We start from the raw sequence: 18,488 nt of genomic DNA, 5'->3' as shown, positions 1-18,488 counted from the left end.
GAAACAGCTGAAGAGGATAAAAAGAGAGCCAAGGAGATGTGAACAGCATAGAAGGCAGGAGTTCCAAGAAAGTGGGAGGGTTAACAGAGCCAAATGTTCTACCAAAATACAAGGTATGGAAACTAAGAAAAGGACAGAGAGTATTTATTTAGGTCATCAAATACTTTTGAGAAGAAATTTCAGACATGTAGTAGGAAAAGAAGGAGATAAGAGTTAACAAGTTCTACAGAAATGAAGACAGGATGCATACAACAATTCTGGTAACTATGACGTTGAAAGAAAGGAAGACAGGGAAATAGTGCAAAGTGGTCACAAAGCTAAAAGAGACTGTTTTTCTTGTAGGCAGGAGTCCGAGATCTAGTCTTCATTTTTCCACTAAGTAATCATGTGCTCTTAAGTAAGCTGAGCCAGAAGGCGGCAGCCGCAGAGAGGCACACACAGGAAGGAAGGGCATAGATTTACGGGGAAAGGGCTTACACATGAGATGGGAGATGGAATCAATGCACAGGCAGAAAAATGATCCTAGAAAAAAATGAAAGGACATGTTTTCCCTCTGAAATGAGGGGCAAAGGAAAGAACTCAAAAACGACATTAGATGACTGCAGTCTTTCTTAATAAAGTAGAGGGTAAGGTCACCTTAGATCTGAAGGAGGGGAAAAAAAGCTGGGTGAGGCAATTCTGAGAACTGGATGAGTCCTAGAGCAGTTGCTGCAAAAATTCAATAGGAGATCAACAAGGAAGAATGAACAGCTGCTCAACAACAAGCATTAATATCATCACAGTGAGTAAGGTGACAGGTTGAAGACCTGAACTAGGCAGTGGCAAAAGGAATTTTTTTTAAAAAGAAGTGGTAGGAACAAGAGACACCGCATCCTTTTAATAAAATTTCTAAAGTAGAGTAAGGCACCTAAAGCTAGCCAATCAGCCGAACACGAACAAAGCACCTCACACAGTATCTACACAGAGTCTCAAAGTGTCTTTCAGTTAACTCGCACATCTTAACATCCAAAAGTGTACATTTCATGCTTACTTGGAGTATTCTAGTAGCTTTTTGCTTGTAGTCAATTAATTCCTGCTTAGAGGACTCCAAGTTCAACTTATATAGCTTGACTTGCTGCTGCAGTTCATCAACCCTCTTCTTCTCATCTGAATATTTTCTTTCTGCCAGTGTAATTGCTTCTGCTAAATTCTGACGTTCCATTTCCACTTTATTAAGGCGTGCAGCAAACTCATTCTGTGGCAAATTTTTATATCATAATTATGATGTCATTTAGCTTTGAAACATATTTTACAACCATCCATTCGGATATCTTATGGGATTTATTAGCTCAGCCAAACAACATAATAGGGATGGGGAAAAAATTCTTAATTTGTTAGGAGCTAAAGTACAGGAAATCTAAGGTTGTGGCTCCCAAACATGGCAATGCATTAAAATCAACTAGGAAGTTTGTTAAAAATACAGCCATCCAAGGCTTTCCCAAGCTTACTAAACTGGAATTTTCAAGATGCGCCTGGGAATCTGTTTTTTTTTAAGAAATTTCTCAGGTGAAACTGGTCACTTGGATACTAGGTCTGGTCTGATATTAGCTGATCAACTGCTTCCAATTTAATAAGTAAATAAATAAGTGTAAATTACACTATATTTTAAAGAACCAGTATTCAAAAAATAACATAAAATATCTCATCAATAACTTTTAATATTGACTACATGTTGAAATGATTAATACTTTGAATATACTGTGTTAAATACATCATTAAAATTAAGAAACACACACTACCTGATACTCACTTTCAGGACTAAACTACTTTCACCTGTTGAAAAGCTAGCCCAGACCAGTGGTTTGCAACTCTGACCGCTCATTAGATACACCTGTGAATCTTGTAAAACCAAAGCACCAATACCTAGGCCCTACCTCATACAATGGAATGTGACTGCATATGGAGATCAGGCAGCATAAAGTATCACACAGGTGATTCTCATGTGTAGACAGGGCTGGGACTGAACTAGATGCAAAAATTCATCTAAGAGTGAAACTCTTTACATATTACATACAATTTTCTCCTGAAATAAAGGAGCCAGATTAATCTGGAATCAAAAAAGCTTAAATTAATAAAAAACAAATATGACCCCCCCAACCATTAGCATTTAATCAAATAATGACAATGACTTGCAAAAAATAAGTAAAAGATGTATATCTCTAATGCACATTAACTATTTTAATTGTTTCTCAACACATAAAATTAAATTTAGCAAGGATCAAGCTAAATTTTCAAATATGTGATTTTTGTCACAGAAACAGAATTTTCTGAAATGCATTGCAGAATTGCATTAAAGAGTTAACGTGCTATGAAACAGCATAAAGTCATTTTTCCCGTGTCCAAGTAACAATAGGAATCTGTTGTCTCCCATTCTAACCTGCATCTGTTTATAGCTCTCCTGCTCTCTCTTCAGAGTGGCATCGGCTTCATGCAGTCTCTCCTGCAGAGTCTGCAGAGCTTGATTCTGCAGGCTATTACCTTCACTCTGATCCTGTATTATTCTAAAGGAAAATGCATCATGTGAAATAACTCACAGTGTACCAGTGATAAGGCAGAGTAATTTTTAGAGCATCAGCTTGTCAGTCAAGCACAAAAAAAGATAATTTGACTGAAATATTTTTAGATAAATATTTCCTGTCTAATGGAATATAATCTATGTTTTTAGGCATCCAAATATAAGCACACACCGTATAATGAAAGATTAATGACACTACAAATTCTTTTAAATTCAGAATTTGCTAACAATGCATCTCAGGGTTCAAACAACGAATACATTTTATGTTGTTGTTGAGGCGGAGTTTCACTCTTGTTGCCCAGCCTGGAGTGCAATGGCACAATCTCGGCTCACTGCAACCTCCGCCTCCTGGGTTCAAGTGATTCTCCTGCCTCAGCCTCCTGAGTAGCTGGGATTACAGGCATGCGCCACCACCCCCAGCTAATTTTTTTTTGTATTTTTAGTAGAAAGGGGGTTTCTCCATGTTGGTCAGGCTGGTCTTGAACTCCCAATCTCAGGTGATCCACCTGCCGCAGCCTCCCAAAGTGCTGGGATTACAGGCTTGAGCCACCACACCCAGCCAATGAATCCATTTTAAACATACACATTTCTAACACTACCAAAAGAAATATTCCCTCTTGTAAATTTCCAAGAAAGCTAAATCTGATAAGAGGATACACTACAATGTTTACCATTACTTGCTCATTTTTTTCATTATTCATAGAATCACCTACCGTGATTTTTCACTCTGTAAGGCTTCTAATGCTTCTGTGCGAGTACTCAGTAGCTGGTCAGCTTCCTGGAGTCTCACTTTCAGTACAGCCAGCTGGGAATCCTTTGCAGCCACAGCTTCAGTCAGGTCATCTACTTGGGCTCGGAGTTCTCGAGTCATTCGGTCACTCTTTGAATGGTCAGCATTCCACTTTTCAACTCTTGCTCTTGCTCTGTTTAATTCTATAAAAAATTTTAAATTTCTCTATACTAGCAAAATCAAACACATTTTTCTCAGAGCACATACAGTTTCTACTTTGAGTGCCTTTAGTACTTTCCTTATTGACAAAATTAGGAGCTTACACGTATCTTCAATTTTCTATGCCCCAGTGGGTCATCCACTTTTCAAGGGCAATATTCACGGCTAGATTATAGGTAACAGATTAGAAAAGGGCATGAAGCTAGCTGCTCTTCTACAATGCTGTTTGTATATCATTAAGCATCTGGGAACCGAAACTAGTATTAATACATAGCAGAGTATATTTTGTAAAGTTCTGCTAGTGACAGGGGAAGGAATGCAAATCCAAATCAAAGGTATACCCTAGTAAGAACAAAACAAAACCTAAAGACCAACACAGAGGGGAAGGAATGCAAATCCAAATCAAAGGTACACCCCAGTAAGAAGAAAACAAACAAAACAAAACCTAAACACAGAAAAGAATCTATTTCTTTCAATTACTGTTGCAAAAAGATGTTATTCTTTTGACTTAGGAAATCAATGCAAAAAGAGCAAAGTAGTGCTCTATTTCAGAATACACTGGCATTTCCATACCCTCATATACCATATGTAATTGCAGTTAGCCACCAAAACATTTTTTAGAATACTGAATCAAACTTTATAGGGTGTCAAAGCTTTTTTTCTTTCAGTGAGACAGACCTTTTTAAAGAAACAAAAAACAAAAAACAAAAACATGAGACAGAGCCTCGCTCTGTTGCCCCAGCTGGAGTGCAGTGGCATGATCATGGCCCATGACTCACTGCAACCTCCAACTCCTGGGCTCAAGCGATCCTCCCAACTCAGTCTCCAAAGTAGCTTAGACTACAGGTACACATCACCACACTCAGCTAATTTAAAACAAAAAAAAATTTTGTTTTTTGTAGCCCAGGGGTCTCACTCTGTTGCCCATGCTGTTACTGAACTCCTGTCCTAAGCAATTTTCCAATCTCAGCCTTACAAAGTGCTATTACAAGCGTGAGTCACTGTGCCTGGCCAAACAGCTCTATTTCTATGTCTAAATTAGTCTGCGTAAACTGAAACTTTATTTCTAAAGTCAGCCTGACCAGTGATTATTTATTTATTTATTTTTGTTGTTGAGACAGAGTCTTGCTCCGTAGCCCAGGCTGGAATGCAGTGGCGCGATCTCGGTTCACTGCAACCTCTGCCTCCTGGATCCCGAGTCCCGGTTCAAGCAATTCTCCTCCCTCAGCCTCCCGAGTAGCTGGGATTACAGGCATGTGCCACCATGTCCAGTTAATTTGTTTTGTATTTTTAGTAAAGACGGGGTTTCACCATGTTGGCCAGACTGGTCTTGAACTCCTGACCTTGTGATCCACCTGCCTCGGCCTCCCAAAGTGCTGGGATTACAGGCATAAGTCACCACGCCTGGCCTAGTGAGTCTTAAACTATCTTCCCATTCCTCTCTTCTGGGCTCTATTCAAGGCTTGGCAAAACTTTTCCCACCAACCCCTCACTCCTTTCTAGTTAGCCCCAGGAACCAAAGCAGCAATTTTGTCCTATTTTCTTCTCAGCCACACTTACAATAACATTCACACCTTCCTCAGTGACTACCTCAGTAATGAGATTATTTCCTTTTTAATTACCTATTTCTGAGGAACTTGAGGTTTCCTACTCCAGGGCCATCTCACTGCACAATTCCCAAGGGCATTGAACTGAATTCCATGTACTTTTATGTGCCCTAGAGCAGCAATACTGCAACCCTATTAGTGTCTACTACTTTGTTTAATGGAACAGCTTCCCTTGAAAGTTCAGAATAAAGAAATGAACTAGACTACTACTCTCAGTTCTTCAATTTCATGGTTCTTAAAAGGATGACCAAAGAAGTGAATACTCTTATGTTTTGGGTTGGTGGGAGGATAACTGGTCCCACTTCCAAATCTAGGCACTATTGTTCTATGAAACTATCATTTTACGAGTCTCATCAAATTTCTCACAGTTTAAATGTAAATATTTCTAACAGTTCAAAGTTTTTATTATTATTTTATTTTTATTTATTTATTTATTTATTTATTTTTGAGACGAAGTCTCACTCTGCTGCCCAGGCTAGAGTGCAGCAGCGTGATCTCAGCTCACTGCAACCTCCACCTCCCTGGTTCAAGTAATTCCCCTGTCTCAGCCTCCTGAGTGGCTGGGATTATAGGCGCCTGCTACCACGCCCAACTAATTTTTTTGTATTTTTAGTAGAGACAGGGTTTCACCATGTTGGCCAAACTAGTCTTGAACTCCTGACCTTAGGCAATCCGCCTACCTTGGCCTCCCAAAGTGCTGGGATTACAGGCACGAGCCACTGCGTCTGGCCTTAATTTTATTTTTAAAAGTTAAATTCCTAATCCTGAACAATTTAAGTAAGCCTCTACCTTCTTGAGTCTGTTTGGATCTTTGAAGTAACGAGGCCATTTCTTGATTTAAAGACTGAACTTCATTCCTCAGCAGCTGATTCTCCAGTCGAAGGTTAGACAGTTCATGTGATTTGCTATCATCATTAGGTGTTGGAGTGTGGTCAGGGCAGGCAGCATCTGATGATGCATTTTCCTTTGAAGATTCCTCTTGATCTTCACGGCTAGAATCTGAGTTATTGGCAGCTTCTGTAAAAAAAGAATACATTTTTGTTACACTGGCGTGTTCATCACATATGTGTTAATAACTTGCTTTGGTAGGATGCTCAAGTTGACTTTTAGGACTCGGTAGGATGCTCAAGTTTAGCTATAGCTAAAACACCATAAAAAGTAAACAAATTCTCAGTTAGGCACGGTGGTTCATGCCTGTAATCCCAGCACTTTGGGAGGCCGAGGCAGGCAGATCACCTGAGGTTAGGAGTTTGAGACCAGCCTGGCCAACACGGTGAAACCCCATCTCTACCAAAAACACAAAAATTAGCCAGGCATGGTGGTGTGCACCTGTAGTGACAGCTACTCAGGAGGCTGAGGCAGGAGAATCACTTGAGCCTGGGAGGCCGGAAGTGTTGCAGTGGGCCAAGATTACACCACTGCACTCCAGCCTGGGCGACAGAGCGAGACTCCATCTCAAAAAAAAAAAAAAAAAAAGTAAACAAATTTTCAATAGTCTTCCATCTGATGAAATTTCATTCTCATAAATGGGTCATATGGACCTCTAAGGATCCTCAAGTCTGGATACACTGAATGAACGGCAACATAGAGTACAACACCGTTCTGGGGAGAACATCAGAGATCATTTGAGTGGTTGGGTTCAGGTAAAATGGGTTTGGATTTCCTTTTGTCTCCAAATGTTTTTGGAAAAAAAAACAGAAGTCTCAAACACTGAAAAATTGGGAAGGCACAGTATAGCAGCTGCAGGTTTCAAGGCAAGAAGAGTAATAACAGGTCACTGCAAATTTTTTTTTTAAATCAAACTGGAATCTAAAATGTCTTACCCAAAGAGATGGAGACTCATGAATTCAGATTAATCTTGTTTTTCTTACTAAATATAATGCAAGTATACTTTTAAATTACTCTAAAAATTATGTGATGAAAATGAACTATGTATCTAAATAATAAAACTGACTAAAACAATCAATATATGGGTAAAAGACAATACTGTATAAGGTTATATAAACAAATATCAATAATCAAATGAAAAAGTTCTAAACATCTTTAGTCATCAAGGAAATGCAAATTAAAATTATAATGAGAACCAACAGACATCCCCTAGAATGGCTAAAATTAAAAACACCAAATGTTGGTGACACTGCAGAGCAACTAGACCTGTCACTGCTGGTGGGACTATAAAATGGTACAATCATTGTGGAAAAAGGTTTTACAATTTCTTATGAAATAAAACATGCAGCTACTGTTTCACCCAGCAATTCCACTCCTAGGTATTTATACAAGACAAATGAAAATATTTGCCCACAAAAAAGCAAGTACAAAAATGTTTATAGCAGTTTTATTCACAATAATCCAAAACTGGAAACAAATCCAATGTCCATAAAAGAGAAGAGATAATCTGTGGGACAACCATAGAATAGAATACTACATAACAATAAAACAGAATAAAAAAAGAACGGTAACATGGATGAATCTCACTAATAGTTCAGTAAAAGAAGCCAGATCAGAAAGTATCTATACTATATGATTCAATTCACATGAAGTTTTAGAACAAGCAAAACTAAGGAGAGAAAAGTCAGAGCACAGGGTGCTTTCAGGGATGGGGTGGGGAGATTAACTGGAAAGGAACATGAGGAACTTTCTGGGGCAAAGGAAATCTATATCACAGTAAAGGTGTGGGTTACACAGGTATTGCCATTCGTCATATAGCTAAGATTTGTGTGCATCTTAATATATGAACATTTTACCTCAAAGAAAAAATAACCACAAAAAGCTAATAATCACGTGGGGTAGGAAATGGGTACCTAAGGCATGACTTAAAAACGGGAGTGTTGGCTAGGCACGGTGGCTCATGCCTGTAATCCCAGCACTTTGGGAAGCCAAGGTGGGTGGATCACAAGGTCAGGAGTTTGAGACCAGCCTGGCCAACATAGTGAAACCCTGTTTCTACTAAAAATACAAAAAGTTAGCTGGGCATGGTGGCAGGTGCCTGTAATCTCAGCTACTTGGGAGGCTGAGGCAGGAGAATCGCTTGAACCTGGGAGGTGGAGGTTGCAGTGAGCCGAGATTGTGTCACTGCACTCCAGCCTGGGCGAAAGGCGAGACTCTGTCTCCAAAAAAAAAGAAATAAATTATTACATTTTTAAGGTGATAATGATGTGAACATTTGCTTTTAAAGTATTTTTAGAGCAAGAAAATGAAATGTTTATAGAAAAAATGATATAAGATCTGTGACTTGCTTCAAATTGTGTGGAGGGTGCAGGTGAAGAAAGCGATGTTTCCCACGGGAGGGTATAAATGAAACATGAATGGCCATGAGTGATTATTGTAGTTGGATAATAGGAGGTCATCACTTTCTATTTTGGTATGTTTGAAATTTCTAAAATAAAGATTTTAAAAAGAAATGAAGTAGGCCAGGCGTGGTGGCTCACGCCTGTAATCCCAGCACTTTGGGAGGCCAAGGAGAAACGGTTGCCTGAGTCCAGGAGTTGGAGACCAGCCCGGGCAATACAGTGAGAACTCGTCTCTACAAAAAATTTGTAAATAATATAAAAAAATAATAAAATTCAAAAAATAAATTAAGTATATATTCAAACGTGGGATGATATCTAAGGCAGTATTCTGAAGGAAATTTATAGCCTTGGTTACAGTAAAGATGAAAGGCAGGAAGGAATAAAACTGAGTTGTATATCCAGCTTAAGCAGCTATAAAAATAGCAGAATAAACCCAAAGAAAGCAAAAATTAGCAAAAGAGGAAATAAACATACTACAGAGGATCAGCATAACCAAAAGTGTCCTCTGGGACAGATATAAACAACATTAGGCCATCAAATTTTAAAATGTACATGATACTGAAATCTATCAATTACACAATACTTATTGTGCAGTTTATTGCATGTGAATTATACTCCATTAAAGCTGTTTTAAAAAGCAGGCATTTAGCACAGTGCCAGAAACAGGGTAAGGATTCAATATATGGCAGAGACTGATATTCTTCACACAGTATGCGTGATCAAGCATTGGTTTTTGCAGGGTTGGTAGAATAACTAAATGTCTGGTTGCGCTGCAAGTTTCAGCTGTGACCCCTTCACTGTTTTCCTCAAATTAAATAAGTATAACCCCTCAAAATGTATATGACATTGACAAATTATTGGGAAAAAAATGTAACTTACCAAAAACAGAGTTAACAAATGAAAAGCCGACTGAATCAACAGTTAAAACCTTTCACTAAGAATACCCAAGGTCCTGATGGTTTTAGCACAGAGTTGTAGCAAACACTCAGGAAATAAATAATCTTAGTCTTACACCAACTAATTAACACAACAGAAAAAGAAGGAACACTTTCCAATTCATTTGATAAGGCTAATATAACTGTAATACTAAAACCTAACAATATCGCAGGTCGATTTCACTTATAAAATAAATGCAAAAGGTTAGGTGTGGTGGCTCATGCCTGTAATCCTAGCACTTTGGGAGGCCAACACAGGAGGATCCCTTGAGCTCAGAAGTTCCAGACCAGCCTGGCAATATAGTGAGACCTTGCCTCTACAAAAAATGAACAAATTACCCAGGCATGGTGGTGTGTGACTGTAGTCCCAGTTACTATTGAGGCTGAGGCAGGAGGATTGCTTGAGCCTGGGAGATTGAGGCTGCAGTGAGCTGAGATCCTACCACTGCACTCCAACCTGGGCGACAGAGTGAGATCTTGTCTCAAAATAATAATGATAAATAAAAAGTAAATTAACTAAATAAATGCAAAAATCCTAAAGGGAATATTAGCAAACTGAAAGTTAAGTTTGGTTTTATATCTGAAAGTATCAGTTGGAGGTGGCGCTAGGTGCAGTGGTGTGCACCTGTATCCCAGTGAGTTGGGAGGCTGAAGTGGGAGGATTACTTGAGCCCAGGAGTTTGGGGGCTGCAGTGCACTATGACCATACATGTGAATAGCTGCTACATTCCAGCCTGGGTAACACAGCAAGATCCCATCTCTATTAAAAATAAATAAATAAAAATCAATTCAAAAAATCAATTGATTTGTATACTATATTAATATTAAAGAAGAAAAACTATATTATTATCTCCAGGGGTAGAGGAAAAAACATTGCTAAAATTCAACATGGTAAAAACTCAAACTAGATATTTATGGAAACTTCTCTAACCTAATAAAAAATATCTATGAAAAACCTAATGTAAAATCATACTTAGTGAAACAAAGTATTCTCTCTAAGACAAAGAACAAGATACAAAACTGGTTGTTGAGTCCTAGCCAATGAAGAAAAGGATTTTTTAAGAGACAAAAGGGCTAAGAAGAAACAAATTCATTATACACAGACAACTGTGTTGTTGAAAATCTAAATTTATGTTCAGAAAAACATGAAGATTAAGAGCTATCTAGATTGCTATGTATGTACATATAAAAAACAACAAAAAACACACCAGCAATAACAAAACAAAAAATTTTATGGAATACCACATATCATTTCAAAAAATATAAACTACTTAGGAATAATACTAACACAAAGTATGTAAGATCTTTATGGAGAAAACAAAAAAATTTTAATGAAAGACAGCACAAAATATGTTGAAATTATACCCGATTAGTGGATAAGAAAACTCAATATAGCAAAAGTGCTGATTCTCACCAAACTATCTATATAGAAGCAATGAATTCCCAATAAAAAGACCAACAGAGTTTTTGTGAAACTTGATAAGCAAATCCTAAAATGCATATGGGAGTGGAAAAGTTCAAGAATAGCCAAAACATTTCTGACGAAAGCCCACAAGCTGGAAGAAGCTACCCTATCAGTTATCAAGACACTTAAAACTACATTAATTAAAACAGGGTGGCACTGGCACAAGGATACACAAATAAACCAATAAAACAGAATTAAGTGGCCAGAAACATACTAATGAATACGTGATATATAAGACAGGTGGTATTGCAAATTGGTAGGGACAAGAGACTCAGTCCAATAAATGATGCTAGAATAGCTGATTTCCCTATGGCAAAAAAAAAAAAAAAAAAAAAGATGGAATTGAATGCCTATCGCACACTATAGAAGACAATACAGAAAAATATCTTTATGATCTCAATGTAAGGAAAGATTTTCCAAGACACAAAAAACACAAGCCACAAGCATCTACATTAGGAACTTCTGCTCACTGAGATACCACAGAGAGGGGAGGGGAAAAACCAAGGTAAAACTGGAGGAGGAAAATAATTTAGAATTTAGAATATATCAAGAATGTCCATGCATCAAGAAGGAAAAAGACAAATAATCTAACAGAAAAAAATTGATTAAAAAATATTTGAGTAGACTTCCAGAAAATGAAACTTGAATAGTCAAGTATCTGAAAAGATCTTCAACCACACTAGTAATGAAGGAAATAAAGAATATCAACAACAAATCTGATCAGCAAAAAGTAAAAGTTAAATCGAAAATAAAAAACATTGGTGAGAATGTGGAGCAAAAGAAGTTCTTAAGCACAGCTGGTTAGAGTATAAATTGGCACCACCTCCGGAGAAAGCCACTTTGACATTACTAGTGTAGCTGAACATTGTTAAACCTACAGCTCAGCAATCCCATTTCCACACATTTCTAGGCATCTCAGGACACTGGTTCTCAACTGGGATGATTCTGCCCTGCAAGGAACATTTGGCAATTTATGGAGACATTGTTGGTTGTCACAATTGGGGTTGCTACCACCATCTAATGGGTTAAGAGGCCAGAGATGCTGCTAAACATCCTACAAAGAACAGGAGGGCTCCCCACACTATTGAATTAATTTGGCCCAAAATGCCAAGTCTCAAAGTTGAGAGGTACTACCCAAGAGAAACAATTTTTATAACTCCTGTGTATTACAACCAGTTCTAATTCATTTCCCTGACAACGAGGTTCCCTTTAGGTCCATTCTTTATAATTAAATGCAAGTTGTTTTCTTTAAAAGTACAAAAATAAGCCATGTCAACTCTTGACTTAAAGATCTCTACTAGCATCACACTGGCTGTGGCAGTCACTTTCAATTTTTATTGGCTAAGAACCACCTACAGAACAACAACAAAAAAATCAGATGCCCTGGCTCCATCCCCAGAAAATACGATTCAGGAATCCTGGGAAGGCACTCAATAATTCATTTTTAAATTAACAACACACAAGTGATTCTAAAGCCAGTTGTTCAGGGATCAATCTTCAACAATGATCTACAAGAGTAATGGGTTTAATTGCATAAACAGTATGACACAAGGGCCTTCACAAACAGGTCCCAACTTTGTTTGCTAGCTACATTTTCATCAACCTGCAACTCACACTCAGTGTTTCCAACTTTCTTACATTTTCTACTCTACCAGCCCCTTAAAGAGTCTGTTCTCTCTGCATGGAATGCTGTCTCTAACTTCTTTTTTTACCTGGCAAACTCCTCTTCATTCTTTAAGGCCCAGCTAAAAATACAGACCCTCTGTGAATCCTTTCTGAATACCTTAGGCAATTAGTTGCTTCCTCCTTCATACTTCCACAACACTCTGACCATACTTCAATTGCTACATTTACTAGACCACATGTAAATTATCTGTTTACATGTCTAGCTCACCCACTGGACACTTCCATATACTTGCACCTAGTAGGTTCTTTGTATAATTAATTGAAAGATAGCTGAGAATAAATTTCGGAATGTGTGAACATATTAATCAACTGCTACTGCATGATCCTATTTTGACAACCCAAAACCTCTTCCTCTATACAAGTTTTTGTCTTGAAAATACAAGAAAGATTTTATTCACTAACAGCCAAGACAATGAAAGAAGCTGTAACATCTAAGAACATGACAAACTCCCATCAATAATCAACTCTATAAAGAGTCCCTGGCTGGGTGTGGTGGCTCACGCCTGTAATCTCAGCACTTTGGGAGGCCAAGGTGGGCAGATTGCTTGAGGTCCAGAGTTCAAGACCAGCCTGGTCAACATGATGAAACCCCATCTCTACCAAAAAATACAAAAATTAGCCAAGGGTGGTGGTGCACACCTAAAGTCCCAGCTACTTGGGAGGCTGAGGTGGGAAAATCGCTCGAACTCAGGAGGTGGAGGTTGCAGTGAGCTAAAACTGTGCCAGGGTACTCTAGCCTGGGTGACAATAAGACCCTGCCTCAAGTTTAAGCAAAAAAAAAAGGCCAGGCACAGTGGCTCACGCCTACAATCCCAGCATTTCGGGAGGCCGAGGCAGGCGGATCACAAGATCAGGAGACCAAGAGCATCCTGGCTAACACAGTGAAGCCCCGTCTCTACTAAAAATACAAGGAAAAATTAGCCAAATGTGGTGGCGGGCACCTGTAGTCCCAGCTACTCAGAAGACTGAGGCAGGAGAATGGTGTGAACCCAGGAGCTGGAGCTTGCAGTGAGCCAAGATCCGGCCACTGTACTCCAGCCTGGGCAACAGAGTGAGACTGTCTCAAAAAAAAAAAAAAAAAAAAAAAAAGAATCCCTACGGCCAGGCCATGGTAGCTCATGCCCATAATCCCAATGCTGTGAGCTCAAGACCAGCCAGAGCAACACAGTGAGACACTGTCTCTATTAAAAATAATTTTTAAAACTCAGCTGGGCACAGTGGTATGCACCTATAGTTCCAGCTACTCGGGAGGCTGAGGCAGGAGGATCGCTTGAGCCTGTGAGGTCAAGAGTACTGCAAGCTGTGATAGCACCACGGCACTTAAGCCTGGGCGATAGAGCAAGGCCGTCTCAAAACAACAAAAGAATCCCTGCAAGAACCTACTATCCCTGCAAGAACCTACTATCAAGTTTCTTGCCTTTTTTCTTTTTTTATCTTTGGAGACAGGGTCTCATTCTGTTACCCAGGCTGGAGTGTTGTGGTGCAATCTCAGCTCACTGCAACCTCGACCTCCTGGGCTCAAGCAATTCTCCCGTCTCAGCCTCCCAAGTAGCTGAGACTATAGGCATGTGCCACTGTGCCTGGTTAATTTTTGCATTAACCAGGACAGGGTTTTGCTATGTTGTTCTGGCTGGTATCGAATTCCTGGGTGCGAGTGATCTGCCCACCTCAGCGTTCCAAAGTGCTGGGATTACAGGCTTGAGCCACCATGACCAGCCTATTGCTATTTTATTTATTTATTTATTTTTTTGAGACGGAGTCTTGCTCCGTGGCCGACTCTGGAGTGCAATGGTACGATCTCGGCTCACTGCAAGCTCCGCCTCCCGGGTTCAAGCCATTCTCCTGCCTCAGCCTCCTGAGTAGCTGGGATTACAGGCGCCCGCCACCACGCTCGGCTAATTTTTTGTATTTTTAGTAGAGATGGGGTTTCGCTGTGTTAGCCAGGATGGTCTCGATCTCCTGACCTCGTGATCCACCCGCCTCGGCCTCCCAAAGTGCTGGGATTGCAAGCGTGAGCCACCACGTCTGGCCTATTGATATTTTAAAACACTTAGGTACCTGAATTAGCCACATTTACAGTGTTAATCTCATTTCACAGGAAAGAAGGTGTACTTGTAGAGGTAATCTCACAGGGAATTAAACAATTGAAAACAAGAATTCTAAGCTCTTGCTTCACTACCAGGTCAATGCCTTCAACTCTTCAACCTGGATCAAAGTTCAGTCTCTCAGTTTTATTTGTGGAGGATGTGGGGGGAAAAACACACAAAAAACACAACCCAGAAAATACGTGAAGTACAGTCTCCTGTCATTTTTACAATCCTAGTAACAAAAAGATATCAACTGGGATAGTGCCCGATCCAAAGTGACATGCTTTCTTTCAGATTTCAAAATTTTCTTTTTTAATCTTAAAATGTCTTAGGGAATCAAATATGAAATACTTTGTTAGATGCTGAGTGGGTAAAGTTGCCTTCCAGACAACATTAAGTCCCTGCTACAACTGTCTATTGACTAATAGTAGTCAATGATGTCTCCCTTGTTTACACCACACATTTGCGGAGAGTCTGCCCTTACACCAGTGGAAACAGATCCCATAACAGTGAATGAGAAACACCATTGGATCATATGATGACACATTCAATTTGGTTAACTCTAAAAGAAACAGAGGACTGATTAACTACCGTGGGTTTGGCTCCCAAAAGAATTTTCTTCAGTGGTTTTGATGGTGGTTATACTGGGGTTCACGGAACTGACACTTGATGTCTGAGAACTCTGAAAGACAGGTGTCTTGCCTTTTTCCTTTTTGATTTCCACCCTCCCGGTAGGCTCCTTCTGTGAACTATTAAGAAAATCAAACAGCAGCTCATCATCAGGTTCTGACTTTTTTCTTCGCACAAATTGGGATGAAGGCCTAGGAACAGATGCATTTTCAACAGGATGAGAGGCCTCTACTGGTGTCCGAGATCCTACTTTCACATTTGCAGTGCCAGCTAAGATGGTGGCTTTTTGATTTCGAATGTTATCAGCTGCTGATGAAATATACGTAGCTTTAGGTCCAGTCTGATATGTCAAATCTGTATTTTGCTGGTGAAACTCAGTATAGTCAGTATTTTTGCTATGTATGTTGCTGGTATTGTCTTTCCTACTGAGAGCTGTTGCAGCCCCTTGATCAACCCGGTTTAAAAGATCTTCTGCCTTTCCAGCAAGATCAACAAACCAAGACATGATGGCAGCAGGATAATCCTATTGGCAAACCTGTAAAAAGGACATAAAATGATCATCGTGGCATAATGGCAGAGTATGAAAAATGGTTAACACCAGACGCTGGAGTCAGGTAGTCCTGGGTTGAAATCCTAACCCTACCTTTTACTAGCTAGGTAACCTTGAGCAAACTACTTAAACGAGGCTGAGAAATCTTATGTAGAAAACGGGGGGGGAAAGTGTACTTACCTTATAGGATGGTGTTATGATGAAATAATATATAAAAGACACTTTGCAAAATGCTTGGCACATAATAAGCACTCATTTTAGTGGCTGCTATTATCCTTATTACAACTACCACTACTGTGTTTATTATTACTATTTCAATGAAGGGCAAATCTTAATATAGCAAAAGCATCTGTTATGGGCTGAACTGCATCCCTCCAAATTCCTTTATTTGAGTCCTAACCCCCAGACCTCAGAATGTGACTGTTTTTGGAGATAGGGTCTCTAAAGGGATAATTAAAATGAGTCATTAGGGTGGGCCCTAATCAAATATAACTGGCATGTCCTTCTAAGTGGAGGAAATTTCAACAGACAGACATACGGAAAGGACACAGGGAGAAGACAGACATCTGCAAGCAAAAGAAGCAGGCCTCAGAAGAAACCAACTCTGCCAATACCTTCATTTTGGACTTCAAGCCTTCAGAACCGAGAGAAAATAAATTTCTGTTGGCTCAGCCAATCAGTCTGTGGTACTTTGCTACAGCAGCAAATTAGCAACTAACCACTATGGCAAAATTCCAGTACAACCAAATAAAAATAAAATTCACTGAAGTTTGTTTTAAAGTGCTAAAACTTAAAAAAACTTTTCCATTAAATACAAAAGCCATCTTAATGTTAAACTGTGGCACTATTACATCTAATTTAGGTGTGCATATAATTTGTCTAAAGTACATGCTCAATAATCCAAATACTCAATACCTACCACGTGCACATTAAGTTCAGAATAAAAACCAAAACTGCATAACCACTCATTCCATACATATATTTGAGTACTTACTGTGTGACACCATACATCAAAGTAATGATGAAGATACAGATATAGAAGGGTTCTATAATAAAGTCCACAACCATTTCTAGAATGTGCACGTTGTTCCTTTTGCAAAGAACTCTTTCATGGTTAACTTTCTTGTTCTTGGTGTTTACTCAAATGTCATCTGCTTCAGAGTTCTCCTTTCCATCTAAGTTAGGTCAATCACTATCTGTACATATCCTATTCTTTTGCCCCACAGCCCTTCATGTGTTATAATTACGTTTTTTTTTTTAAACATGTCTCTTGTTCTTGGGGAAAGGGGGGCAGTGGTTGGATACAGATTATGTCTGTTTCGCTCACCAATGAATTCTCAGAGTCTAGCACACAGTAGGCACTCATAAATACTGCTGAGTGGAATTTTTTCATGACAGATGCTGTACACAAGTACACATGTATCTTTCATCATATGTAACTTTCACAGTCACATTATGAGGTAAACAGCAATATCCTTTTTTAAAAGCAAATGTGGAAAGGGTTGAGAAAGATCCCAGAGTTTAGATAGCAGCTCAGATACTCAAGTCGAAGTCACCCTAGTGCCAAACCCACCTTTTAATCTTTGCCTCCCTATACCATATAGCTCAAAACCTAAAAAACCTCCAGAAGAAACTCATCCTTTAAACCTGTTTTTTACACATGTGACTATTACATGCCTATGTCTTTCGGAGTTTATAAAAAAACCAAATGAAAATGGAGACGAAATGCTCTGTAACATACAGAACACCATACAGGCCAGGCACTGTGGCTCACCCTGTAATCCCAACACACTGGGACGCCAAGCGGGGAGGACCACTTGAGGCCAAGAGTTTGAGACCAGCCTGGGCAACGTGGCAAGACCCTGTCTCTACAAAAAAAGTAATAAAAAAATCAAAACACACTCAATTCTTTCTATCTTGCCTCTCATTTTAAAATTAATTGGGCTTTAAAACACACCATTAAATTGCTACTAATGTTGCAATTAATGTTGATTACCCAATTAAATACTTAGATGGGCCCTGGGCACTTGCTCCATTGACAAACATCTCAAAGACACAAAGGACTTCAGAGGCACCCTTCAATTCCCCAGGCACTGCCCAAGGGCAGAGAGAGTGCGTGGGATGGGGATGGATCCGCAGAGGGCGGTGGCAGGGCCTGCTTCGAAGGACAGGCGTCAGCACAGAGGGAGGGAGGCTGCAGGTCAGTCGTGTAGGCCCAGTCGGCAGTGCCCTGGGGTCTTCAGTCTGTGGATCTCAGGTAAGCGAGCAGAGACCCCCCACTCCGCTCCCCACCCATCTCGTTCCGTGCGGGAAGAACTGCCAGGTCAGGCAAAGGTCAGGAAGAAAGAATACAGAGGGCAGTAAACAACGTCGGCTGAAGCCCATGGGGTCTCTCCAGCTACCCTCCTCCGCCCCTAACACAGCGAAGACGAGCGCCACCCGAAAGAAAACCGAGAGACCAGGGTCTCCGCTGAAAGGACTGCGCCCCCGCTCCTAGGACCGTTAACACTCCCGTCTTGTCCAGTGGGCCCTCGCCTCCGCCTCACCTGAGGACTCCGGAGAGGTTGCACCACGGCCTAGTCGCCGTCCTGGGCCGCGCCCCCTCGGCAGCTGGCCCGGAGGGGGCCCGAGCAGACTAAACCTTCTCCCGGACCTGCCGCGGCCGTGCTACCGCTTCCGGGAGACGTGGAAGGGGCGCGAGGACCCCAAAACAGAGTGGCTTTCGAGATGCCTGC

The 18,488-nt window shown here is 40.1% G+C and overlaps 1 protein-coding gene across 5 annotated transcripts in view; it reads right to left on the bottom strand.

The window, feature by feature from the left end:
- GOLGA5 (golgin A5) overlaps positions 1–18,451 on the bottom strand; it is a 47,008-nt gene extending 28,557 nt beyond the window's left edge. For 2 of the 5 annotated variants that reach the window (XR_013395114.1, XM_077937825.1), the window contains exons 1-6: positions 18,300–18,429; positions 15,165–15,738; positions 5,900–6,127; positions 3,268–3,487; positions 2,417–2,540; positions 1,031–1,234 (exon numbers count right to left, since the gene is read on the bottom strand). Coding sequence is in view for 4 of the 5 variants with exons in the window: in XM_077937825.1 (XP_077793951.1) it covers positions 1,031–1,234; positions 2,417–2,540; positions 3,268–3,487; positions 5,900–6,127; positions 15,165–15,708 (1,320 nt within the window). In the remaining variant the exon portion in view is untranslated. 5 annotated transcript variants of the gene reach the window in all.
- Positions 18,452–18,488: the final 37 nt, after the last annotated feature.

The sequence above is a fragment of the Macaca mulatta genome, chromosome 7 (assembly GCF_049350105.2).
Source record: "Macaca mulatta isolate MMU2019108-1 chromosome 7, T2T-MMU8v2.0, whole genome shotgun sequence".
In the NCBI taxonomy this organism is placed as follows: domain Eukaryota; kingdom Metazoa; phylum Chordata; class Mammalia; order Primates; family Cercopithecidae; genus Macaca; species Macaca mulatta.
This window is presented reverse-complemented; position numbering and strand designations above follow the sequence as displayed.